Genomic DNA, 26,606 nt, shown 5'->3' on the forward strand with positions numbered 1-26,606 from the left:
TCTTGCTTTTTTGTAAATCCCTATAAGCCACCTTAAAGCCTTTCTGGAACAAGCTTGTCTTAAATCAATACACTAATCGATACAAATAAAAAACCTTCCTTGCAGGGTGGGTGGTGGGGATTAAACGGAATAATGGATGTGAGTGGCCGGCCCAGAGTTCCCTCCCAGGCTCGGCTGAAGGGTGGCCTGCCAGCTGGGGCCGAGATGACTGTCCTGCTGGAGGTCCCCACCTGCTGTGCCCCCTCTGTTTCTTCCTGACTCTGTAGAAGTCTCCAGGCCCCTGCCCCTCCTTCCCGTTGTCTTGCCCTCGCCATCCATGCTTTGTTCTCCCTGGTTCTCTGTGGGGAGGAAAAGGCGGATGGCTGTCTCGGTCTTCTCTTATCCTGCCTTTCTCAGAAGGTGTGCTGTCAGCGACGGGCTCCCCGTCCCTCGCCTCCCCCTGGGATCTCAGATACCCCAGGAACTAAGCTTGCTGTGTGGGAGCAGTGTGGCTTGCTGTGGCTTGCCGTGTCTGGGGGTAGTCAGTGTGTGGTGGGACTGTGCTGGGGCGAGGGGAGAGGAGATCATCGAGTTCAGACTGTGCATTTGACAAACGAGGAAACTGAGGCCCAAAGTGCAAAGCGATGGGGCCACATCGTGAACATATTTCGGCTCATTCATGTCAAATCTGAGCATGACCCTGCCTTCCTCAGAGGCTCTCAGGGGCCCTCGTCCCCTCAGAGTCGGAGCACGCTCTCTGGCACCGCCTCCAAGCCTCTCTCTTAGTCCATTCCCCCAAAGCAGCCCTGTTTTAGTCATTGACTGTTGAACCCTGAAACACAGTGGCTGAAAAGAACAACAAACATGTATTGTCTCCCAGTTTCTGTAAGGTGGCTGGGTGGTCTTGAATGAGATTGCAGTCAAGACGTTGGCTGGGGCTGCGTTAGTCAGTTCCGGCTACTGTAACAGAAATACCATAAACTGCGTAGTTTGTAAACAAACAATATTTGTTCCTCACCGTTCTGGAGGTTGGAAAGGCCAGGGTCATGGTGCTGGCCGACTGGTGTTTGGTGAGGCCCCACTTCCTGGCTCATCGCTGTGTCCTCGCATCTCAGACCTCTCGTTCCCAGGGGGCTCCACCACCTTCAGGACCTACGCATTCCCCGAGGCCCCGCTTCCCAACACTGTCACACTGGGCATCAGGATTTCCGTGTCTGGATTCTGGGGGCCACGTCAACACAGAGTCTGGGAGCTTGACGGGGGCCGGGGAATCTGTCTCCTTGGTGCCTGACGGACATTGCTGGAAGCTGGTTCTCTCCGTGCGGGTCTCTCCAGGGTGACGCGGCAGCTGGCTTCTTGCAGAGACCGTGAGGAGAACCCCCGGGAGCCCCTCCCAGCCCCTGCCAGCCGGCGTCTCTGGTTTACCTGTGTGGCCCACCCAGCCTTGCTCCCAAGTCAGCGGTTTACCTGTCCGACCTGCCCAGTGCCAGGGTCTACTTAAGAAAGGGGAGAGATCAAGGTCATAGACCATGGGGACGGTAGGGCCAGGCCAGTACAGGGTGTGCCTTCACTGTGGCAATTACCTGCAGGACGGAAGCTGGGCAGGGGACAGAGTCACCAAGGTGCTCTCTCCAGGCAAGGAAGAGGTGACAACAGGATTAGCAGATAAGTAAAGGCTCAAGTGCTCTCCTGTCCTCTCAAGATGGAGGGGCTGCTGGGAATTGCAGAGAAAGGGGAAAGCAGCTCGGCAGGCAGTGCGGAGTGGGAGTGCCAGGACGGCAGGTAGCGTGTGGTGGGTGCTCCGAGGGACTGTGTGCTGGGGGGCCCTGTGGGCCATGTTCTTGGGGCTGGCAGTGAACCCGAAGGCCTGTCGGGTGACAGGCTGAAAGGAAGGACATGGTCAAAGCCCTGTGGGCCTGGCCCAGAAGGAGCTGGGGGGTCTGTGGAACTGCCCAGCATTGGATCCCACGTCAGGACAGTCAGCCCCTGGCTGTCCAGGTTAAGGACCCTGAGGGCACATATGTTGTAGGGCTCGCCTGGGTCCCCATCTTGCTTTAACCTTGGGCAGATTGCTTCACTTCTTGGAGCTCGGTTCCCTCCTGTGCAGAATAGGGGAAGACATCCCTCCTACTTCTAGTTCCTGCTCCTAGGGCTGCTATGCAAAGGGGTAGCTCTGGGACCTTCACTTTCTGGGCTCGGATTCTGGAGCCACCACTCACCAGCTGTGTTCCCTTGACTTGATCTGAGCCTTCCTCTTATCCTTCGGTAAAGGGGGACAGTAATAGTGTTTGCCCCATGGTTAGTGCCAGGGTCAAGTGAGTTCACATACGTGATGTGCTAGGCAGTGCTGGCCTCGGGGACACTCTTGGAACATGGTGGCAGTTGATGCCACTACTGTGGCAAGGAAAAGCTGCCCTGGAAAGGGGCATTTGTAAAAGTCTGTAGTAAGGATTCTAAGAGAGGAAGGGAGAGGCTGGTGGGCAGGTGCCTGAGGCCCTGTCTGCCAGTGGAGCCAGAGGATGTGTCCAGAAGCTGGTCTGGGGCTTGCAGAGGCCAGGGATTTGCAGTGTCCCTGCGACTCCTCCTCCGTCACATCAGGACATTAATAATGGGGAGATGGTGACATCGTCAGTGACCCCTGCCATCCAGGCTGCAGGACAGGGATGCAGCCCTGTGGCCCCCGGCCAACATGAGAAACAGGCTGCATGGCGCAGCCTCTGGCGTGCGCTAGGCTCTTGGAGGTGGCTCTGCTGACGGCAGGCCTGAGAGCACGGGATCTGGAGTCAGACCCAGCCTGGATTTTGTGACCTGATTGTGCCACGTACTGGCCGGGTTACCAGTGGCACCTTACTCCTGAGCCCTTATTCCTTATCAGTAAAACAGAGTGAGTCTCGGGTGAACTTAGCACAGGTCCCAGGGTGGCTGTGGGCTCATCGAGAAGCCCCTCCTTTGCTTGTTCCTTTGCAGCCCTCGATGATGCCTTGGGGGCTGAGCTGACCTCTGGGGGTCTGTGGGCAGGGTTGGGGTCTGGCAGGATCGGTCACTGCTGCCCCAGGCTCGTCCCTCTGGCTGCAACCCCCTCTGTGTAGAGAGGGGAGGTAGTTGGGGACAAAGCTCCCTCCAGGGCAGGGTACTTCTCTCCAGCTCCATCATTCCTTCCTTGCTTCATTCCTTCACCAGATGCTCACTGAGCAGGACTTTGGGTGCCAGGCACTCTCCCGGATGCTGGAACACCATCTGGCCATCCCGACCTCCCTGACTCATTGGGGCACTCTGGAGAAATCTCTTCTGATCAGTGTTTTTCTCCCTCTGGCTTTATCCTCTCAGGGACCTGAGTGAGAACACAATCCAGGCCATCCCCAGAAAAGCTTTTCGTGGAGCTACAGACCTCAAAAATTTGTGAGTCCAGGCCTGGGAGGGAGAAGGGTGCAGGGGCCGGAGGGCCACCCCTTGCAGTATCCTTGTGCATCTCCCGAGCCCTGTGGCCCAGGCAGCCAAGGAGCTGGTATGGGCTCTGATACGGCTGGGGCCAGCATGGTCTTCTGGAACAGTCTGGGCTCGAAGGAAACAGGTGGCCTTTGGGGACCGGGTAGAAGGGAGTGTCATGAACTGTGGGTGCTTAGGTGAGGTTCCTGGTCCATTTAAATGGCCCAGTCTGCATGCTCTTGCCCTTCAGTAGATTGAGAGAGCTTGGTGTGAGTCTTCTCTTCCAGGTACATACTGTGGAAGTGGCCGCAAATCAGTTAACTTCACTGAGCTTCAGTATATTGTTCTGTAAAATGGGACCATCATATTTGCCTCACAGGCTCGTTCTGAAGTTCAAATGAGACATGGAAATAAATATGCTTTGTCATGTGCTATTTAAATGTAATGGTTTCTTCCTATTATTCACATTTATTCTGGTCCAGGCTTATCACCCTCCAAGTTCGGACTGCGGCAGGAATGACAAATGTCCGGCATGCCTGTCACTCCCTGACCCCAAGTCTGTAGTAGACAATTGGGCACTGCCTTCTTTCCCAAGGGACCCCAATCACAGCTTCAGTTTATTCCAAAAACAGCATTCCAGGTGGCCACAGCTAGTCAGTCTCACTGGGCCCTCGGGGTGAAATCTGTGTGTGAGCTCTTGCTGCCGCTGCCCTTGGGAGAGGCTGTTTCGACTTCCAGTTGCCAGCACCCTCCGGCTGGTCTCCAAAGGGGGCGGGCAAGGTGCCTGCTCCCCGGAGGATATGCAAGGTTAGGTGGAGGAATAGAATATAACTTTTATTTATATTTATTGTTTTAACGAAATAAGAAAGAACATAAGCTTTTGTTAGTATTTGCTATTTGGATCAACACATATATACGGAACAAAAGATTGCGGCCAGGCCTCTTTGTTTTAAACTAATGGAGCGCTTGATCAAAGCCTCTGGACGCCGCTGCTCTAGGCAACATTGCTTCCTGCGCAACTTTCTTTTGCTTCACAGACAGCTGGACAAGAACCAGATCAGCTGCATCGAGGAAGGGGCCTTCCGGGCTCTGCGGGGGCTGGAGGTGCTGTAAGTGAAGCATGGGAAGGGCATCAGAGGCTGGAGAGCCTGGGAACGTGGGAGCTTGGCCCAGGCAGCCGGGGTCAGGCTGGGAGCAGCCCAGGAGGTGTGAGCCCCCCCGGGACGCAGTGCTAGGCCCAGGGCAGAGGCCATGCTCTCTGCTCTCCTGGACTCGCCACCCAGGATGGGGGGAAACCAGCTCGTGGGGTCATGCCTGCAGCGCCTGACCCAGGCTTACCCTGCGCACGATGAAGCCCAGGGCAGTACCTGTGGCTTCCAGGACTTTCTGACACATGAGGCAGGAATGCCTCCCCGTCTCCCTCCGTGAAACCCCACACTTACTTCCCAACCAGCTCAAGCCCACAGGCAGCCTTTCCCTCCTCTTGCTCTACCTCCCTGTCCCGACGTGGAGTCTGTGGTACCTGCCTCCTCACCTCTGTCCCAGCTCAGGGGTTTCCCTGAGGGTAGCTCTGTGTCTCTAGCTCTTCAGTGGGCGTACTCTCCAGGATCCAGCCCAGTCCCGGCTCCCCTGGAAGGGCGACCATGGATCTGGGTGTGAGAGTCTGAGTGCGTGTCAGAGAGAAGCCTCGTGCCCTCCTTGCAGTGTAACTGCCGACCGCACAGACGCCCTCTGACTCTGGTTTCCCCTGACCAGGACCCTGAACAACAACAACATCACCACCATCCCCGTGTCCAGCTTCAACCACATGCCCAAGCTGCGGACCTTGTGAGTTGGCCCAGGGGCAGCCAGGGGCCCAGCGGCCAAGTGGGGGCTGGCTCCAGGGATGGTGGGGAAGGGGCTGAAGGCGCCCACGGGTGGGAGAAAGAGCTCCTTCTTCTTCTTTGCGTTCTCAGGGGTCACCCATTCAGGGTGGTAGTGTCGGAGTCCAAGGGGGAGGGAAGTGACCCAAAATGGAAGGATATTGAATGTCATTTATATTTGATTTTTCCTCGGAAAACAATTGATTTGTTTTTGCGTTTAAAAATGAGTGATGGGCTTTCGGGCAGCGGGTCCGTGTGGGCTCAGTGGGATGAATCATTTGCTGGTCACACTCCGGCCAGTGGCTGCCGCACGCGAGCTGGGAGGGCGGGGGGCGGCCGCCGGAAGTGTCCTGCTGCTGCGGGTAACCCCCAGTTGGCTTGAGCTCCGGCTCTGGGGCTGCATGGAGCACCGGAGGCTTGGCCCGCTCCCTGGTAGGGGGGGCGTTCCCACTACTGGGCTGGGGGCTGGGGGCCCAGGGGGGTGGGTTGTGAGCTACCCTCTCCCCCCGCAGCCGCCTGCACTCCAATCACCTGTTCTGCGACTGTCACCTGGCCTGGCTCTCACAGTGGCTGAGGCAGAGGCCAACCATCGGGCTCTTCACCCAGTGCTCAGGCCCCGCCAGCCTGCGTGGCCTCAATGTGGCCGAGGTCCAGAAGAGTGAGTTCAGCTGCTCAGGTGGGTGCAGGCCCTGCCGGGGCTCTCGACTGCCCATCACCTGCCTTCTGCTCCCCCCGCCCCACCCCTGCATCTTGTTCCCTCCCATGACCTCCTGTCACCGTGCACTAACATCCGGCCCACCCGTGACCTCCTCTCTTCGCCCATCACCTCCTGTTCTTATCCACCAGCCCCTGGACCGCCCACACCTCCAGTCCTCACCCGTCACCTCCTGTCCCCTCCCACGTCCCCTCCTGCCCCATCTATCATCTCCTGTTCTCACCCCTCGGAAAAAACCATGCCCGAGAATATTCAGGACGGCTTTTTCTCATAGTAGCCCCGGGTTGGAGACAGCCCAAATGTCCACCAGCAAGGGAACGGATAAACTAATTATGATCTGTCCATACAATAGAATACTGCTCAGCAGTGACAAACAGCAAGCTGCTGATATACACAACAGGGTGGGCGAATCTCAAAGCTTCTGTATTGAGCGGAAGAAGCCAGACACAAGAGGACCTGCTGTCTGATTTCATTTATGTGAAGTCCACAAATCAGCAGAACGGATCTTTGGTGATAGATCTCAGAATAGCGGCTGCCTCGGAGAAGGGGCATGAGGGAGCCCTCTTGGGTGATAGAAATGTTCTATGTCTGGGGACGGTTCTGTGGGTGTACCCATGAGCAGAACTTTAGCCAGCTATACACTTAAGACGGTGCACCTGTGTGTTCTACTTCAATTTAAAAAGTTTATATCAGCCACTACACTTTATCCCGGTTTTACCACCTATTAGCTGTGTGATTGTCCACAAATTAAATAATATCAAGGACTCAGTTTTCTCATCTGTAAAATGGCCACAAGAACATCACCCCCCTCGTAGGTTAAATGAGATACTGCATATATAACCCTTCCCACAGCATGTGGCCCAGAGTGAGTACCCGATAAACATAGTCCTTGTCATTCTCCGGTGACCACTGAGGAGATTGAGGCTCAAAAGTGTTGAGTGACATGGACTAGAACCTGGAGCTTTAGAATTTAGGCCAGGATTTCCTAGCGTGTGAATCACACTCTCATGCAGCTGAGTTAGGTTCAGATTCAAGTTCAGCAAATATCTATCAAGCACGTGCTATGTGCTAGGCGCCCACAGAGTTACATGGTAGTCCTCGGTGACCTCCTCTGGTTCATCCGCATTCAGAGAAACACTATATGCCCTGTCCCCACCCGTGTTGCTGTATCTGGGGTGGGAGGTGCTAGCATGGGACACCCCCCGGTCATAGCCTACTGTTTCCTCAGGCCAAGGGGAGGCGGGCCGAGTGCCTTCCTGCACCCTCTCCTCCGGCTCCTGCCCGGCCATGTGCACCTGCAGCAATGGCATTGTGGACTGTCGTGGCAAAGGCCTCACGGCCATCCCCGCCAACCTACCTGAGACCATGACGGAGATGTGAGTACGGGCCAGGGCGGATGCTGGGCCGCGGGCCCTCGGGCCAGGCCAGGCTCTGGTAGTCCAGTGAAGGGCTCACCCGAGGCCCCTCCGTGCAAATGGAGGAGAGATAGCCAGCCTTGGCTGGCCTGAGCCCTCTACCCAAAGCTGGGCCCCTCTAGAGAGTTGGGAGGGGGTGTCCCTCTGTGGTCTTTTTGTCCAGCCCAGCGGGGTGAGCCTGCTGGAGTTGGTTTCTTAGTAGTAGCCTGATTTGTGGGCTCCTTTCGGCCACAAAAATCTGGGGTAATGGGACTCAAATACAGCAGCTCCCTTCCTCTGCCGGTGCCAGCCTATGGAGGATGGGAGCAGGGGCAAAGGGCCTGGTTTGGGTGGCAGCAGTCAGGACCCAGCTGCTTCTGTGTTCTCTCTCTGCAGCCGCCTGGAGCTCAATGGGATCAAGTCCATCCCCCCAGGAGCCTTCTCTCCCTACAGAAAGCTGCGGAGGATGTGAGTGTCTCCCGCCACTTCCTGGGAGTCAGGATGGGGCAGGGGGAAGGGCCTGGAACAGACATGTCACCGCCGTGGGGCAGGTTCATCTGTGACGTGTGGATGGCGGCGGTGTGACCTCCTCACAGTTAGCGTGAGGCCCACGTGGGGTGTTGAACCTGAGTCTGGCACATGACCAGAGCTGACTGTCATCCTCCATCTCAGCCGGGGCACTCCTGGGAGCAATTGCAGACGTGAGAGGGGGGTGTAGGGGACAGCTGAGCTGCGGGGTAAGGCTTCCTCAAGAACGGACCAAGGCTGGACTGCCGGCCTGAGCACAAGCCTCAGACTGCACAGGGAAATATGGCCGGGGGCTTTTCAGGGGGATGGGAGAACTGGCCCCTCAGTTTTCTAGAAATGCCTGCCCTCCTGTGGCATCTGGGAGGAGGGGCCAAGCAGGGCTCCGGTGGCTGCCAGGGGATTCAGCAGGTTTCCCTCCTGCTCACCTTGTAGAGACCTAAGCAACAACCAGATCACAGAGATCGCGCCCGACGCCTTCCAGGGCCTCCGCTCCCTGAACTCGCTGTGAGTAGCCGTGCCAAGTCTGCCAGGGTCCAGGGTGCCCCCATCCCTGTGCCAGGGCCCCTCCAGAGGCGGAGGCCATTCCCAGCTCCCCCTTCCTCGCTGGCGGACACTCTGCAGCTGAGAGGGGGTGGCGGGATACAGCCCCGAGCTGTTGCCCCTGACAACTCTGATGCTTTTCCTGCCCCAAAGGGGATTTTCCCAGCATTCTTGGCTGCAGTCACCTGACTTGGCCCAGCCTTCATGTTGGCCCCGCCTCCCTCCCTTCTGGGTCCCCCGCATTCTAAGCTCCTAAACCTTCCCCAGCTCACTTATAAGGGCAGCCACTCCCAGCTCCAGTTGTGACATCTACCACAGCTTGTGCCGTTCATCTCAGGTGTGCTCGCAAGTTGTGGTGGGGGATGAGAAAAAAAGCATTTTCTTCTACCTCTCCCTATTTCCCTTCCCTGGAGGGTTTATGAGGGGGGGTGGTCCATTAATCTACAAAATGCCATGCAGCATCAAACATTCATCTTGGAAATGTTACTTCATCTCTCTCTTTCCCAGAGCCCTTGCTTGCACCCCCAGGTTCACCAAGCCCCCCACTGTCTGAGGTCCCACAGCACCTGTCTATACAGAGTGCACTCAGGGTACCCTGTAGTTGGGTGAGCCCCCCATTGGTAGGGGCCATTTGTTGCTCTGAGGAGTGAGTGTTTTTGCTTATCGTTGGCAGCACTGAACATAGGCCTTTCATAGATTAGGGGCCTGGAAAGTGAAATAGGAGGGAACTCCCCCTTGGGGAGTATAGGAGGCTACCAGCTCAGTGCCTCTGTGTGCACCCTCTTCTCTTGGAGTGGAGTGTGAGGTAGTGGGTGGGACCAATTATGAATGGCACCCCTTAAGTTGTGCAGTGTACAACCTGCACAGCTGTACCTGACAGCCTGGTGATGAGTCTCTGTCATTGGCTGAGGAGATCAGATTCTGGAGGTGGCCTGCCAAAATGCAGGGATCTTCATCTGAGAAATGAATGAAACTTTCTAAATTGGTACATGACAATAGCCCATTTAAGTGGGTTCCTATTGCTCATGGATACCTGGTCAAAGCCGTCTCCCCACTATAGGGAACTTTGGTGCTGATGTCATGCTAATAGACCCCGCTGCCAGTGTCCACCTTGGCAGAGCCTGACCTGGTCTCCCTGCTTCAGCTCCTGCCCCCTCCACTCTGATCTTTCCAAATGCAAATCTGATCCTGTCTCAGAGGCTTCCTGGTGCTCACTGGGTAAAATCCAAGCTATTATTCCATTTGTTTCCTCTACTCAAACCACACTGAATTCACATGGGCCAACCTGGATCCCACTGCAGGGCCTTTGCTTCTGCCATGCCCTCCTCCAGAAAGGATCCTGAAGTACAGACTGCTTTTACACAGGCTGAGTTGTTTCCGGGGTGGCTTGTGGGGGCTGCTTGCAATATTGGGAATGGAGTATACCCTGTCCCCAAGCCCTGGTGATACTTCTCCCTCTGCCTAAACCCATTCCTGCATGGCTTTTTGGAACCTTTGCTTCTTCCCTAATCGTACATGGAATTCCTGCCCAACGCAGAGGGAACAAAGGTAAAGAAACCCACTTGTACCCCCACCGCCTAGACCTCCGCACAGCTAAACTTTGATCTGTTTCTTTCTGGTGTGTTATCTGTTGCTTGACGTCAGAGCTCATTCCGTGCAAGCCGTCTGGCATTCATGGTTTTTTCTTGTAATTCTCTGAAAATATGTTAATTACCCTACCCATGGGATTTTCTCCTCTTTGAACAGTCTCATTTTACATCCGGGGCCAGCTTAATTTCCTATGGAGTTCCCCAAAGGGCCCCTTTGCAGGCTTCTGTGGGTTCCATGCATGAGGCAGAGAGCAGGTACTGGGGGCCTGCTCTGCAGTAGTTGGGATCAAGGCTGCCTCTAGCCCGTTGGAAACTACAAACGGAGGACCCTATCTTAACACACTTTACTGCCACCTGCTGGCAGCTTGTTACAACAAACCTACACCACTGTGCTGTGCCCTGTGAATGGTTTAGAGGGGGTGCCATTGTGTGGGTGCGACTTGCAAAGTCGTGCCCCACCTGGTAGGCTGTCCTCTTACTCTCTCTTTCTGCTGCCTTTTGTCTCCAGGGTCCTGTATGGGAACAAGATCACAGACCTCCCCCGGGGTGTGTTTGGAGGCCTGTACACCCTACAGCTCCTGTAAGGACCCATCTGCAGGTGTCCTTGGGTAGCGCCCAGGGAGGGGGCTAGTATTCCTCGGGCCTCTCAGACTAGCCTTGCCAGCCTCTTTGGGGTACAGGACTCAATGAGGCAAGGAGCTTGGACAGTGGCAGAGCTGGGGGTGCTGCGAGGGACCCTGGGATTCTTTTGAGGCCAGGGAGGGAGGGAGGGGGGTCAGGTTCAGAGCAGATCGTGGGACGCTTGAGCTGAGGGGCTCCCGAGATGCAGCCTGTGTTCCCGAGGAGGTCAGGGTGGCTGGGGACAGAGTTGTCTCCTACGGGGGGACACTTGGACCCAGCTCAGCCTCCCTGAAGCATGGGAGTTCAGGCAGGGGTGCTCTCCCAGGACCCAAGGGGCGCAGAACCCAAATGCTCCATCTCAGGTGCCTGGCAACCCGGCAGACTCTGGAAAGGAGGGGAGCCTCCAAAATGCCTTTGGGAGGTGGCCTGACCACTGTGCTTTCTGCTTCCCAAGAACTCTGTGAGCACTTGTAGCAGTTTCCTTGAAAGCGAGAGGAGCTGGTGGAGCAGGACGGTCCCTTGCACAGAGAGGGCAGTCGGAGGTCTTGGCTTCCTGCATGCAGCGGACAGCCAGAGGGCCGGACTCCCCGCGCCAGCTCCTGTGCACTTCTCCCCCAGACAGTGCACGCTTGGTGCCAGGGAGGTGACCAGGGCATGTTGACGCGGCCGATTCTGCGCCTCTCCCCTCACCACCCGGCCCTGGTCTGCCCACAGGCTCTTGAACGCCAACAAGATCAACTGTGTCCGGCCCGATGCCTTCCAGGATCTGCAGAACCTCTCACTTCTTTCCCTGTATGACAACAAGATCCAGAGCCTCGCCAAGGGCACCTTCACCTCCCTGCGGGCCATCCAGACCCTGTGAGTGCCCTCTTGCTCTCCTTCCCTCAGTCCCAGCAGGAGGACCTAGGGAGAAGTGACAGCCTCCGGGGACAGGCAGCTGTCTTGCCCTGTGCCTTTTGCTCACCAGGAGTGGCCTCTTATAGAGGAAAGAACACAGACTTTGGGTTGGATAGTCCTGGGTTCGACTCCCAGCTGTGCCTCTTCTTGACTGTGTGACTCTGGCTAAGTTAATCAGCTTCTCTGGGCCATTTATAAAATGAGGATACTATTTTCTTGATAAGGTTGTTAGGAGATAAAAGGGGACGTTTACACAGAGCTGAGTTCATTATAAGTGCTTCTGAAATGGCTGCTCAGTGGGCATTTATTAATTTCGTCATGGCCATTGTTTATCTGCTGGACAGTGCTCTCCATCAGATAATATCCGCATGGGGTGGGGGCAGCGCAGGTGTGAAACAGGCCAAATAAAAGGCTCAGCTCCTGCTCCCTGGGGACTCTGCGCATCAGCAAGGACGTTAGGCCTGAAGACAAACTTGTTAAAGCCCACACACCCGCCTGCAGCCCCCTCCTGCTAATTAACTTACTTACAGGCAGGAAGAGGAAGATGGAGCGCGACAGGGAAATCTTGCCAAGTATGTGAAATCAGAAGTTACGGGGAGACACGGGCAAGGTGGAGGATTTTACACAGCTGACGGGATGTCTGAGAGAGATGCATGAAGGAGAGTTCAAGGCTGGGGACCCACACGCAGGAAAGCCTGGGGGATAGAGACCTGGACTGAGGGTCTCATGTGAGGAGCTTGTCTCCGTCTCCGGGTGGAAGGAGAGTGAACACATCACATGGATTGCCCTTCCTGGGGGTGGCCTCTGTCTTTGGCTGGATCTCAGAGAGCGTTTCTGCCGGCCAGACGCCAGGCCCGAGACCCTGGCCACTGTCGGCAGGCACTAGTGGGGTACAGAGCTGGGGCAGAACATCAGAACAGGAAGTCTTCCCGCAGCTGAGACAGAAATAGCAGGACACTGAGAACAACAGCAGTCGTTGCTGTTCGTCGAGCCCTGACCCAGGGCCAGGCCGCGGCTCGTTCCGTGTGTTATCTTCCTGACCACTCACAATGGCCGGTGGACGTATGGTCTTATCGTCCCGACTTCAGTGATGAGGAAACTGAGGCAGGAGGTCATGGGACTCACTCAAGGTCACACAACATCTCGTAGAGCAATGATTTGGTCTCCGGCGTCTCCTCACCATCCCTGAGAAGTTAGTTAGCTTTCCCCTCAATTGTGTTTTTTTTCATAAGAATAGACCTCATTATTTAAGGTGGAAGAGCAGAACGGGACTTTCATAAACGACTATTATATATTAACAACCAGAGTACAGTTTGGAACAAGAATAAAAGAAACACAGACCCAGGAATAATCAGATATTCTCAATATAGGTTTGGAGGATTAAATGCCTTGACTGAGTCACGGGTCAGGCCTGAGCGGATTTAAATAACCCACATCCTGCTTGATCTGTCTGTCGGTAGCTCCGAGATCTGTGGCCGAGTACCTGTGCCCCACTCCTGACTTTGCTGCCATTTTCCTTGCTCCAAGAGATTTTTCAAAGTTTTTTTTTTTAAAAAACAGCTTTAATGAGGTATAACTTATATACCATAAAATCCACCTGTTCTAATTATACAACTCCATGATTTTTCCTGTATTTACAGTTGTTCTACGATCACCACGATCATCAGGATCACATTTTAGAACGTTTCTGTCACCTCCCCAAAATCCCTTGTGTTCATTTTACAGTCAGTCCCGATTTCTAGCTGATTCCCAGGCAACCACTAATCTAATTTCTGTCTCTATAGTTTGCTTTTTCTGAACATTTCATAGAAATGGAATCATCATAGGGTGCCTGGGTGGCTCAGCCGGTTAAACATCTGACTCTTGATTTCGGCTCAGGTCATGATCTCAGGGTCATGAGATCCAGCCCCGACTTGGGCTCTCCACTGGGTGTGGAGCCTGCTTAAGATTCTCTCTCTGCCTCTGCCCCTCCCATCCCACTCCTGCTCCCTCTCTCTCTTAAAAAAAATGGAATCATCATGATATGTCTTTTGTGACTGACTTTTCGTGTTTTTGAGGTCCATTCACACTGTAGTGTGTATCAGGGCTTGGTTCCTTTTTATGGCCAAGTGATTTCCCATTGAGTGGATTGACCACATTATATTTATCCTTCCTAGTGGATGGACATTGGATTTCCACTTTGGGATCATTATGAGTAAAGCTGCTGTGAATATTTGCTTACAAATCTTTATGTGGACAAATGCCTTCATTTCTCTTGGGCTTTCTGGGTCACATAGGAAATTTACGTTTAACTTTTTAAGAAATTGTCAGTTTTCCAAAGTGGCGGTAAATCCCATTTTACATCCCCCCCAACAGTGTAGAATAAGGGTTCCGGTTTGTCTATGTCCTTGCCCATACTTGGTATCACTTGTCTTTGTGATTATAGCCACTCTAGTGGGTGTGAGCTGGTGTCTCATTGTGGATTTAATTTGACTAATGATGCTGAGCATCTGCCCCAAAAGGCTTCTAGCTGTGACTTATTAATGCATATTTCAAGAAGGACATTGAGAATAAAGTCTTCCCTTCTGCCTTCTACTCTCACAAATATTTATGGAGGAAAGGGCATGGCCCCACATGCAGCTCATTTCTGGGTGTGCCTTTAACATGATGATATTTTCCCAAGCAGGTATTCTTTTTCTTCTTCCTGAGCATTTTCCCTTCTCAGCTCTCTGCTCTTTGGGATTGTTAAAAATTCCAATTTGTGTCAAATTCTTAAGCCATTTGTCTCTGTGGGTGGTTCACAAATAACCTGTTCTTAAAAAGGATATATTCTACCCCACACCCCTTGAACATTTTAATACATGCCTGAACAACATAATTGGATTGATTTTAAACAGAGTTCTCTACTGAGATTGTGATAAAGGGAAGCAATTAGTTCAGGCAGAGGCCAGGCAGTGAGGCACGGGCATCTAGGTGCAGCTGGGTTGCGGGGCGGATCCCAGAGGAGGCCCCGAATCCTAATGTATTTTTCGGTCATCGATGGAATCTGCCACGGGGCTTCAGAAAACACACCTTTTCTGTGCAAACAGACAGTTTAAATGGGGAGACAAATGTCCAACCAGATGCAGAAGCGGGGCTGGCCCACCTGGCGATGCTGACAGGAGCCAGGACTCAGGCAAGGAAAGCGGGGACATGGCCCAGGGGAGTGGCAGAGAAGGCTCCAACCAAGTAGCCCAAGCGGGAAGCAGAGCCCAGGAGGTGACGAATAGGAGAGCGTGGCCAGGGTCAGGGCTGAGCTGGGTACAGACCCTGGGGAGGGCTCATGCCTCTGTTTGCATGGCCCTGGAGCCCCATCAGGGCTCTGGGCTGAGGCCAATAAGTAGATGGCCTGAACTGGTGGCATTAGATGGAGAAGTGGCCATCCATGACTAGTCCTCCGAGCTGGCCCCTGCTCTCTCTCCCTGTAATTCCATGCAGAAGCATTGGCTCTCAGGTACAGGTGCTGGAATATTCTTCTCTGGCTGTCTCGGTTTAGAAAGCAGGGCATGCCCAATGCTATGATGGCCAAGACACAGGTCAGCAAGCTGGCTGCTGGGGTGGTTCAGATGTGGCTGGTATGAGCCTATTGGGGTGGGGAGGGCCCACGAATGGGAAAGCCACCCCTGCGGTCCCTGAGAGCACCCCAGGTTCCTACAGTCAGCATCGACTGCCAGCTATCTGCTCCCCACCTTTATCCTGCTGGTCACACAGGCAGCCTGGCAAGAGAATATGAGTGATTTCCCCATAAGTAACTGTTTAGCCATGTTTTCTGAGTTTCCCTTGTGTCCAAAGACAGGGTGTAAAATGGCCAGGGGGGTGGGATGGGGGGAGGCAGCCCTCATGGCCTGGGGCGGGAATGGAGATTCCCATAAGTGAGGGGCCGCAGTGCGCACTTTGAGACATGCCCACCCCAGCTGCAGGACCAGCCTTGCCACCGCTGGTCCCATCCCCTTCCTGACAAAGCCTATGGAAAGAAGCTGCTGTTGCCCGAGACCACAGGGAGGGGACCACCCATGACAAAGGCCTCTGGGCACCGACAGTCCTGGGCTCTAATACCTGTTCTGTCCCCTCACCCGTGGAAGGCTGGGTGGTCCGGCCGGTCTCTCCAGGTCACTCTTGCCTCCACTTGTGTTTGTGAAACGTCTTGGGGGGTGGGTATGGGTGAGTAGATGGACTTGCAGTGGGGGGAGTGCAGCAGGGACAGCTCGGAGCTCCAGAGCCTGTGGAGATGCTTCCCTACTGCCATGTTCTGGCCAGACTTCTCCGTAGTTGGTGGGCGTACCCAGGCAGTGGCCCAAGGTGGTGTGTTTCAAGCCACCAGCGAGCAGCGAGGCCCCATCCAGGCAGAGGTCAGCACGGGTTTGCAGCCCTGCTGATCTGCACTCTGATCCCCACTCTGCCCTCTCTGGACAGGCATCTGGCACAGAACCCTTTCATCTGTGACTGTAACCTCAAGTGGCTGGCGGACTTCCTGCGCACCAACCCCATCGAGACGAGCGGGGCCCGCTGCGCCAGCCCCCGGCGCCTCGCCAACAAGCGCATCGGGCAGATCAAGAGCAAGAAGTTCCGCTGCTCAGGTAGCTGCCCGCTCGCCCACCTGTCCACCTGCCTGCCTGTCTTCAGTCAGCTCAGAGACTGGTGATGTTTTCTGCATGGCTCCAACCGTGTGTCCCAGGCCACTCTAGGCCCTCGAGTGGGCGTAGTTCCCAAACTGAAGCCTCGGATCTGAGTGGTTGACCAGCCCCACTCTGCACTGTATGGAGGCTTAGGGAAGACTAGGGCTGGCTGAAGGTCCCTTAGGGAGGCCTGCCCAGTCAGGGACCCAGGTTCCTCTGCTCTCAGGACAATTTGCTTTCATGCTACTGCTTTCAGAATCAGGAAGCCTCAGTGAGAGAGCTGTCTCCTCTAGGCTCTCAGGCAGCAGAAACTGGCTGGGGACAGTGTGAGTCAGCTTCTGAGCCTGGATCCTGGTCAGAGATCTGATGCCTCTCTGCCCCATCCCCCATCTTGGGCCATTGCCCATGAGCGTCCCGTATTTTGGCATTCCCCGAGAAGTTCACCTGGGGGTGGTATGGCCCCCAGCCTCAGCCAGGCCAGGGAACATCTGTGCTCTGTAGCAAGGCCTTCTCCACCTGGGGGCTGGGCAGGTGGGCTCTGGGGCCCGGATTTGGGTCCCCAGTGTTGTTCCTGGGGTGCCTTCACCTGGGCAGTGGGGTTGGGGCCTGGGCTCTTCCTGCAAGTCCTAGACGATCGCAGCTTCATGGTGTTTCTACTTCTCTCCCCAGCCAAAGAGCAGTACTTCATTCCAGGTAGGAGAGTGGGGGGGGACTGAGGCCAGCCTGGGGGGGGGGGCGGCGGCAGTGGGTGGGCAGGGGCAGCAGGCTGAGGGGGCCAGGAAGGCCCTGCCCTGGCCCCTCAGCCTCCCGTTCCCACCTGTCCCTGAAGGCACGGAGGACTACCAGCTGAACAGCGAGTGCAACAGCGACGCTCTCTGTCCGCCCAAGTGCCGCTGTGAGGCCAGCCTGGCGGAGTGCTCCAGCCTGAAGCTCACCAAGATCCCCGAGCGCATCCCCCAGTCCACGGCCGAGCTGTGAGAGCCCCCTGCCTCTCTGCAGCCCTCACCTGCCCCCGCCTCACTAACCCTCCTGGATCCACTCTGGGTTTCCCTCTGGTCCAGCTCTGTTGGGGAGCACGGGAGACCCCAGCGTGTCAGGAAGTGGCTCCCCGCCCCCCCCACCGCAGCCCCTCTGCTTCCAGTCACAGCCTACAGACCCTTGAAACAATCTCTGGCCCATGGGCAGGTTGGCAGCCGGAACCAGGGGTGGCTTTTCTCAGTCATGCTTTTGCCTTCTTCCAGGGGATGTGATCCCATCAGATTGAGTTGGATCTTAAGCATCCTTTAGCTGTTTTCCTTCTTTAAAAATATAAATTTGTGCACATGTGTATGTGTGTGCATGAATAGCTACACATACCTGTCATCTGTGTATGTACATTTGTGGCATTTTTAAGGTTAAAAATATCCCCATTCACCCCCCAGCACCCCCATCCATCCTTCCTTTGAAATAGGATCAGTTTGCCTTGCCAGGTAAATTCTTCTGGGAACCCCTTTGTTTGAGTCTGAAATATTCTCAATTTGGAAGATACTCTCATGTCTGTCATTTATGAATGTATAAGTTCTCTTCACTGCCTCTTACAGACGATTAAACAACAATGAGATTGCCATCCTGGAGGCCACTGGGATATTTAAAAAACTCACTCATCTGAAGAAGATGTGAGTTACCCATTGGCGGGGAGGTTGCAGTCAGGACTCTAGCAGGGGAGGGAGAAGGCAGATACTGGGTGTGGGGGAGCTCCCAGGGGGAGGCAGGGCTCCTGTGCAAGAAGTTGGCAGAGGGGAGGGGGGTCCTCAGCTCCATCATCCTTCTGCCGCCTCCCGTCCAGCAATCTGAGCAACAACAAGGTGTCAGAAATCGAAGATGGGGCCTTCGAGGGCGCAGCCTCTGTGAGCGAGCTTCACCTGACCGCCAACCAGCTGGAGTCCATCCGGAGCGGCATGTTCCGAGGCCTGGATGGCTTGAGGACCCTGTGAGTGTGCGGGCCAGGGAGCAGGGCCGGACTGCCACAGGCAAACCCAAGCCAGAGCGTGGGTGTCTACACTGAAAGGATGGGAGTCCCCCCTCCCCCCTAACCCCAGCTTGCAGGAGGCAAGGGACAGCTGGGGACCCTGACTGCAGTGGGGCAGGTGATCAGATGTTGCTAACTGTGGTTCCCTGGGGATGGAGTCAATGCCTGGTGAAGGGGTGAGTGGAGGTGGGCCCTTTTGGAGGTTCCCCTCTCACTGCCCTCTGATCAGGCTGCAAGAGCACCCATGTGCATTAAGTTCAGGAGTGGCCAGCACGGATGCAGGCAGGGGGGCTGGAGTCCCCAGGGTGGTGACATTGCCGAGGTGACAGCCAGCACAGACGGGGAGCAGGGATGGCCCGTTATCTCTGGGATTCTAGGATCCCATGACCCAGAGCCCGGCCAGAGCTAACCAGACATCAGGATTCAGTAGGATCCTGGGGTCCTCCATCCCTCCAGAAACGCTGCAGGGAGCCCCATCTCTCCACCCAGGCAGCACTAGCTCTTCCGATGACCATGTAGACCTTTAGAATGTGCAATAGACTGTGCTGTCCGGTCAGACTTCCTACAGTGACAGAAGTGTCCCATGTCCGCACTGTCTAGTCAGTGGCCACGTGTGGCTCTGGAGTTCTTGATGCGTGGCTAGCGCCACCGAGACACACACAAAACTCTGAATTTCATTTCATCGTAATTATCAACAGCTACACGTGGCTAACGGCTACCACATAGGGCAGCACGGCTCCAGACGGCACCTGGCTGGGTTTCAATCCCAGCCCTGGGTTAGGGCTATTGATCTGCTTTCCGAGCACATATCATGGGATTCGTGTAAAGGAGATGAATATATGAGGGCATTCCCCATGGGTTTTTGCGTTTATCTATTTGTTTGTTTTATAAAAAGGGGATTCTCTTTGTGCTGTGTTTTGCCACTTGCTTTTGTTACGTGTGAATCTAGTGTGGCTGTTTCCCCAGGCTGTGCGTACAGGGCTGCCCTGTTCATCCTTACCCTGGCCAGGTATTCCTTAAACGAGGGTGTCGTGGGCTCTTCAGCACTTGGGTTCCCTGTGAGGGAGGCTTGGGCGGGGGATGGAGGAGAGGGGCAGGGCGGCTGCCAGGGCAGGGCTGGCAGCACATGAGAGCCACAGTGCAGGCACAGGAGAACGGCCAGACCCCACCACCACATGCAAACGACCACTGCTCTTGTGGGTAGCTGCCACCTTTCCAGTCTTGTGCCTCCACATGTGCGTTGGCATTCGCACGCACATGCACACCCACACACGGGGTACTTACATGTAGGTATTTCTGAATGGAACCCTAGAGTCCATTTTATTTAGTGACCTGCTTTGTCCTTAAACATGATGCGAGCACCTGTACGTATCATTAAAGTTCCTTTTACAACATTATTTTGAAGGACTAACTATTACATAATTATTGGAAATTTGGGCTATTTTAGTGTTTGTTATAAGCAATATGGTCGTTGATACCTTTATCGTGAAATTCTGTGCCCATCCAGGATTTTCCCCTTTTGACAAATGCCTAAAAAAGCCTGGCTGGAAGAAAACATGAAGGGCCCTTTTAGGGCCTTTGGTGCCTCTCACTTCCGAGTCACTCTCCTCTGGCCCAAGTGTGAAAGTGCCCATTCACTCACACCGACCCTGGGCATTATTATTATATATTATTATATTCTTAGTAATTTGTTAAGCAAAGATTCAATATGCTTACATGTCCTTGATGACTAGTAAGTTTAAACATTTTTAATCAACATTCATAAGCCATTTTAATTTCTTTTGTGAATTGCCTATCCTGTGTCAAGCTTGCTTTTGTTTTTAGTGGGGGAGGGGAATTGAGCCAGGTTTTTGAGGGTGAACAGAGACTTTTGCAGATATACATGAGGAAAGGGGTCATTCTAGAAGGAAACCATAGCCAGGGAAAGGCATGATGACGCAGGCCCGGATAGCATGCCTGCAGGCCAGAAGAGCCAAGGGTGTGCCGCCCCCTCGGGAGGTGGGCAGGTGCTGGTCTGGGGCTGGGTTAGACAGTCTCCCGCAGGTCACAGGAAAGAGGGGAGACATTAGTCTGTGGGGGCCCCTGGGACTTCAGGCTGGACAGGAACACGACCGGGTGCAGGTTTTAAGCAAGTGTCCCTGGGGGTTGATGTGGAGCGTGGCCTGGGGGGTGCCCTGGGCACCCAGGGAGTGAAGGTGGCCGCAGGGTGGACAGGAGAGCATCTAGAGGGGAGGGTCTCGAGGGGAGCTCGAGTGCAGGGAGTCCTGGTGCTGTGGCCCTCAACCCCGGCTCACTGCCTCGAGAGGAGGATTTGTGGGGGGGCCAGTGGTGGGCAAAGCGCAGGCAGGTAGATGGCCGCAGGGCACAGCACTACCCCCTCCCGCCCCCCAGGATGCTGAGGAACAACCGCATCAGCTGCATCCACAATGATAGCTTCACGGGCCTGCGCAATGTCCGCCTCCTCTCCCTCTACGACAACCAGATCGCCACCATCTCCCCGGGGGCCTTCGACACCCTCCAGGCCCTCTCCACGCTGTAAGTCTGGGCCTGGAGGGCGGGAAGGCCTGGGGCTCTGGCACCAGCCTCCACACCCCGGCGGCCGCCCGCACTCCCAAGGGTCATTACTTTGAAAGACTCACTGGGGGTGTCAGGCCCTCGTGGTCTGTGCGGGTCCCACTGTGTCAGGATTCCACGTCTTCATAACTGCTGGCCGTCTGGGAAAGAGTGCCGGGTGGCCGCGTGGCCAGTCCGTGGCGGCGCGAGAGGGCTTTGCAGGGAAACCGCGCCTGGCAGGGCGTGTTGGTGGTCACACAGCCGCCTCTTCCAGAAACCTTCTGGCCAACCCTTTCAACTGCAACTGCCAGCTGGCCTGGCTGGGCGACTGGCTGCGGAGGAGGAAGATTGTGACCGGGAACCCGCGGTGCCAGAACCCAGACTTCTTGCGGCAGATCCCCCTGCAGGATGTGGCCTTCCCTGACTTCAGGTGTGAGGAAGGTAAGCCGCGGGCCCCTGGGCGGGAGGGAGGAGGTGGGCTCGTCAGCCCTGGAGAGGAGGTCTCCCGTGCAGGGGGCGGGGGGAGGCCCTGGGCCGGGGGGTGGGGTGGGGAGCAGGGAGACCCCCTTTTCGTCCTGCACCTACCCCTGCCTGGCAGCAGCTTTATGTGATTTTCAGAGCAATAATATGCTTATTGTGTAAAAAATGGGAAAGTATGGATAAAAGAAGGAAATAAATGTTACCTATTATTCCATCACTCAGAAAAAAAATCACAGTTCACATGTTAGCGTACTTTTTTATAGAAGTATGCCTCACACAGGGAGGGATCTGCCACCTGGCCGTGCCTCAGCGCTCCAGGCTGATGGCTTCACCGGGTCCGTGAGGGGCAGTGGGACCTTCCTGGACCCCCCTCCTCCCTGTGGGAAACCTGGTCACTTCTCACACCCGTGTCTGTTTCTTCCGGATTCCCAGTCTCTTTCCTGCGGCCCTTCCCTTCTTTCCCCGCACGTGCAGCATGTAGCTGTGTCCCCTGACTTCCCCGCAGAGCTCTGTGCACACAGGGCAGATTTTTACCCATGGTGACAGAGCAAGGTTGCAGCTCAGCCCGCCATCCCAGTTCTTGAGGCCTGCCACTGCCTTCAGCCTCCAGCCGGCCTGGCCTGCCTCCTCCAGCCCTCCCTGCAGCCCACTTCCGGACTGGCCCATCCAGGCCGGGCGAGGGTGGTCCTGGGTGAGGAGCTTCAACTTTCATACCAAGAAAGATGGTCAGGGTATTTTTCTAAAAAAAAAAATCAATGGTTTTTCTAGAGCAATTTTACATCCTATTTAAAATTTCATACTACTCACATATATATTTTTATATCATTTTATGTAGTAATAACTTGCTGGTCTTTAAAAAAATTTTTTTTAATTTAATTTTAAATTCTAGTATAGTTAGCATACAGTATTATTTTAGTTTCACGTGTACAATATAGTGATTCAACACTTCGGTCCATCACCCAGTGCTCATCAGATCCCTCCTAAATCCCCATTGCCTATTTTACCCATCCCCCCACCCCAAAATTCTGTTTCTTTTTAAACCTAACTATATATTTTGGGCATTTCTTATGCCATTAAGTGTCCTTTGAAAACAATATCCCCCCCCCAAGAAACAGTTTCTTTTCTTTTTTCTTTTTTTCTTTTTTTTAAGATTTTTATTTATTTGAGGGGGAGAAAGAGAGAGAACACAAGCCAGGGGAAGGAGCAGAGGGAGAAGCGGACTCCCCACTGAGCAGGGAGCCTGACGCAGGGCTTGATCCCAGGACCCAGGCATCATGACCTGAGCCGAAGGCAGATGCTTAACAATTGAGCCGCCCAGGCACCCCCTCCTTTTATTTTTCTTATTACAAAGTGACGCATCATCATTTCCTGAAAAAGCAACAACGGACAATCCAGAAGAGTAAAAAGGTCACCAATGTGTCCCCTGCTCCTGCTTCCCAGCCCTGAATGACTCCTGTCACTAATCCGATGTGTGACCTTCCTGAGCTCTGTGTGTGTGTGCACGCACACACACGTGTGACGCACGTAGGCTCTTGCAGCATTGTCAGTGTGGGCATTTTCAACATGATAGTCACTGTCTGGAGAGCGTTGTGATGGCTTTAACCAGCCTGCTGCTTGGCGTTTAGGCACTTCCAGAGCGCTGCTCTTACGCCTCATGCTGCCAGGAACATCCAGGGAGATGGCTCTCTTCAACTTTCCCCTTAGAACCTGCTCGAGGTGAAAGGGTGTGATGGTTTTGGTGTTGCCACCAGGAGGCAGTGGAAGGTAGCGGTCGAGAGGGCCAACTCCCATTCCAGGCCTGTGCCACGTCTCCCAGGCTGGGGGACCTGGGACACGTCCCTGAACCACTCTGCCCTTAGTTTCCTCATCTCTGTATTGGGCTCATAGCAGGCCCGCCAGAGAGCTGTTCCGAGGATTCAGGGAGTTCATCCGTATTGCACGGTGCCTGCCTGTGGCCGGCCTCCCTAACCGATAGTCACGGTCACCTGCTTCCTCATGCCCTCAGCAACGTCTGCTCTGCTGTCCTTATTATTACTCCTACGCCCGGTCAGAAGAAAGGAAGGCAGACAGAGGCCTCTCAGCAATATTTACTGGATGAATGAATGAATGGATGAATATATGAATACATGAAGGACGTGTGATAGGAGCTGATTCTGTGTCAGCCAGATGTGGGTATAGACCCTGCGTTGCCTCTGATCAGCCTGAGTGTAAAGTATACATTCATTCATTTATTCACTCAGCTGATCTATTTTGAGGGCTACTGTGTGCCAGGCTCTGCTCCAGGGCATGGGCTCCTTCTGGGAGCAAAGAAGAGGAAAGAGACAAGTCTCTGTCCTCGTCATGCTTGCATTCTTGGGGTGCTCATGGCCCCCCTTACTGCACTGTTAAAGAGATGATGTTCCATAGTGTCTGGCACGTAGTAAGTGCTCAAGAAATGGTGTGGTTGCCCTCCTCCTTCTGTGCTGTGCCTACGTCCACCTTGGATCTGAGGCAGGAGATTGACCCAAGACCCATCTCAACTTCAAAACAGGTCCAAGGGGCTTTGTTCCTGGTGGGGAAGGGGTGCAGCCAAGAGGGGACTTATGGGTGCCTGGGGGAGTGTCAGGGAAGTGGAGAAGGGGAGTGTCTGAGGCACCGTGGAGTGTGACCCTGGCAGCAAGAGGCCCTGAGAAAGCCTGTCCCCTCACTGACGTGGCTTTGGGCCTTCCTCCCCAGGCCAGGAGGAGGGGGGCTGCCTGCCCCGCCCACAGTGCCCCCAGGAATGTGCCTGCCTGGATACCGTAGTCCGATGCAGCAATAAGCACCTCCAGGTCCTGCCCAAGGGCATCCCCAAGAACGTCACGGAACTGTGAGTAGCCCCAGGCCTGGCGTCAGGAGGGCAAGGTAACCACGAGCAGAGAGCTGACGAGGGCGCGGAGGTAGGGCGTTGCAGGAGGCACTGGTTCCAAGAAGGCTTTGAGCTTCTGTGTGACATCCTCTGTAGTCACCTGACGGCATGAGTCTCCCACAGTGAGTGCTTTCTCGCTCTCAGCTGACGCCGGCTCTTAAAATAAGAAGTAACGTATGTTTTCCACCTCACATCGCCCCAGGAGCATCCCTTCTGTCACGAAAACTCTCACAGAAGTTTGTTTTTGCTGGCTGCATACTTTTCCACCCCATGAATCTACTATGATTTACGTAACAAATCCCCCTTTGTCAGATAGTTGTTTCCAATTTTTTACTAAATTGTATTATGATTATAAATAGTGCCGAGGTGCCTGTCCCTTCAGTGGAGCTGCTAGTCCAAGAGCGATGCACTGTTAGGACTGTCGCTGCCTTTTGCATGATGGCCTTCCAGAAAAGTCGTCTTTGCACCCCTACTGGCCGGGTGTGGAAATGGCGTCCCCACCCCCACCACCCCCCGCCCAGACCCTGTCAGTCCTGGGCATCATGGTGCTAAAATCCTGGTTCATTTGGGTGTGGTATCTGAGCTTATGTGGGGGTGTGGACGTCAGTGTGTGCGACAGACAGAGATGGAGAGCTGGGCTTCTTCAACAGACACCCCCAAATAGGAGGCTGCGGTCAGCCCCCGACTCCTCCTGTCCTCCGGGATTGGCCCCTCCAGGCCTCCATGGCTGGCTGTGCTTTTCTTTCCCTGCGGGGAGCGTGTGAGGTTTTCATCTGTGTTTCTTTCATTACCGGCGAGACAGGCTACTTCCTCCCAAGCACATCAACCACCGCAGTCTCTGCCCTGTGATGCCCCACCCTGTCCCTTACCCAGTTTTCTATCATCCTGTTAGTGACCCATTTTCTCCTTGGTGCCTCATAGCAACCCTGAGCATAATGGGACAGTTGGGACAGCCTGCCTTCTTTGGCCGAGGTTGCTGAAGTTCAGAGGCTGGGAAGATCTCTTGATTTCTCTAAGCCTTTGTTTTCCCAGCTGTCAAATGGGGCCACGGGGGTGTATTGACAAAAGCCGCTGAGAGGCTCACATGAGATGGGTGGGAAGTCACTTTTATATGACGCAGTGTTGGGTCAGAACGAGGAAGGCCCTGATTTTGCTGCTCTCTGGGTCTTTGTTGGGGGGCGGCGAGCCATCCTGGGGGCTGTAGTTGGTGGGGTTCCTGGGCAGGGAGCCCAGCCGAGGTTTTAGCTCTTGGTCCTTGGGTCACTGCTTAGCAAGGATGGCTGGGGGCGAGTAGGGGACCTTCACAGCATCTTGAATCCGAAGCACCACCCTGTAGACTCGGGGAACCTTTGGGAGTGTTAGGAGGATTTCTGGTGGGCTTGGCTTTGAGGACAACAACTTGGGTGGTGGTGTACATAGTGGGTCCCAGAAGGGAGGCCAAGGAGTAGGAACAGACAGAGGCAGCTGCAGGAGTCCAGGCATGGGTGACGGTGTGCAGTCGGGGGAGATGTGAGTCTGGAACACAGCAAATGAGCAGCGACTGGTAGGCGGGAGAGTCTGCGGCCCTGGGGCGCTGTTGAGTGAGTAGGAGAATCACCATCAGGGTCCTGAGCCGGTGGTTAGGCCATGGGGGTGAAGGCTGATGGAGTCAGGGGAAGCCACTTTGGGTGTAAAAGCACCGAGCTCAGGTTTGGGCCTGCCTGGGTCCAGCCTCACGCACCTTGCCGGCAGGTGCAGAGGGGCCCGGCTAGCTGGCAAGGGGCCTGGCAGGTGGGCCTGGGAGGGACTAATGTGCAGATCAGGCCTGTCTGGCCAGGAAAACCGCGGGGCAGACAGGGGATGGGAGAGGAGCCCAGGAGTGAGCCCCGGGGGGTGCCTGCCGACAGGGAGGAGGTTGAGAGGGTGAGGCAAGGGCAGGAAGAAAGCCAAGGGAGGCTTTATATCTCAGGGCTTTCACCAGGTTCTTTGGCTGGCAAGTATCCACACGCTTAAGTGAGTGCATATATTGTCCTCCAGTTAGCGATTCTGGGCCGATTGTGTGGACTGCTTGGAGGAGAGGAGAGGAGCCGGCAAGGCGCCAGCTGCAGGGGAGGCTTCCCCAGCGCGGCACTAACTGGTGTGTTCTCTCCTGTAGCTACTTGGACGGGAACCAGTTCACACTGGTTCCGGGACAGCTGTCCACCTTCAAGTACCTGCAGCTTGTGTGAGTATCCAGGCCTCTCGAGGATCCCAGGCCTGCCTCAGAGGCCAGGGGGGCCCCTGGTATCTAACCGTCTGGCTCCAGCTTTCCTGGAATTCCCTGCCACCCCACTTCTGGCTGATCCGGTTTTGAATTTTGCACCATCCCTCCCAGAAGGTCCGTACATAGAGCTGTGTTACCACCTAGTGGTCATGCTTGGGAATGGCATGTTCCTGGCGGCCTTGCGTTGGACCCTGTCCGCTTCTGCCCAGCCCATCACCCCAAGCCTCCCTCTGGCTGAGAATGATTGTTCA

The 26,606-nt window shown here is 54.9% G+C and overlaps 1 protein-coding gene across 4 annotated transcripts in view; it reads left to right on the plus strand.

Moving 5' to 3' along the window:
• Nucleotides 1-26,606, plus strand: part of SLIT1 (slit guidance ligand 1) — a 164,821-nt gene that overhangs the window by 109,774 nt on the left and 28,441 nt on the right. For all 4 annotated transcript variants that reach the window (XM_073904383.1, XM_073904381.1, XM_073904382.1 and 1 more), the window contains 18 exons: nt 3,307-3,378; nt 4,443-4,514; nt 5,161-5,232; nt 5,780-5,943; nt 7,211-7,358; nt 7,773-7,844; nt 8,337-8,408; nt 10,542-10,613; nt 11,369-11,512; nt 15,983-16,146; nt 16,855-16,878; nt 17,015-17,159; nt 17,766-17,840; nt 18,011-18,154; nt 20,585-20,728; nt 21,021-21,187; nt 23,942-24,074; nt 26,248-26,316. In XM_073904383.1, the coding sequence (XP_073760484.1) occupies nt 3,307-3,378; nt 4,443-4,514; nt 5,161-5,232; nt 5,780-5,943; nt 7,211-7,358; nt 7,773-7,844; nt 8,337-8,408; nt 10,542-10,613; nt 11,369-11,512; nt 15,983-16,146; nt 16,855-16,878; nt 17,015-17,159; nt 17,766-17,840; nt 18,011-18,154; nt 20,585-20,728; nt 21,021-21,187; nt 23,942-24,074; nt 26,248-26,316 (1,953 nt within the window). The remainder of the gene's footprint in view (nt 1-3,306; nt 3,379-4,442; nt 4,515-5,160; nt 5,233-5,779; nt 5,944-7,210; nt 7,359-7,772; nt 7,845-8,336; nt 8,409-10,541; nt 10,614-11,368; nt 11,513-15,982; nt 16,147-16,854; nt 16,879-17,014; nt 17,160-17,765; nt 17,841-18,010; nt 18,155-20,584; nt 20,729-21,020; nt 21,188-23,941; nt 24,075-26,247; nt 26,317-26,606) is intronic.

Source organism: Callorhinus ursinus, unplaced genomic scaffold, assembly GCF_003265705.2.
Source record: "Callorhinus ursinus isolate GAN/ISIS: 27379988/994484 unplaced genomic scaffold, GSC_fseal_2.0 scaffold20, whole genome shotgun sequence".
Lineage (NCBI taxonomy): Eukaryota > Metazoa > Chordata > Mammalia > Carnivora > Otariidae > Callorhinus > Callorhinus ursinus.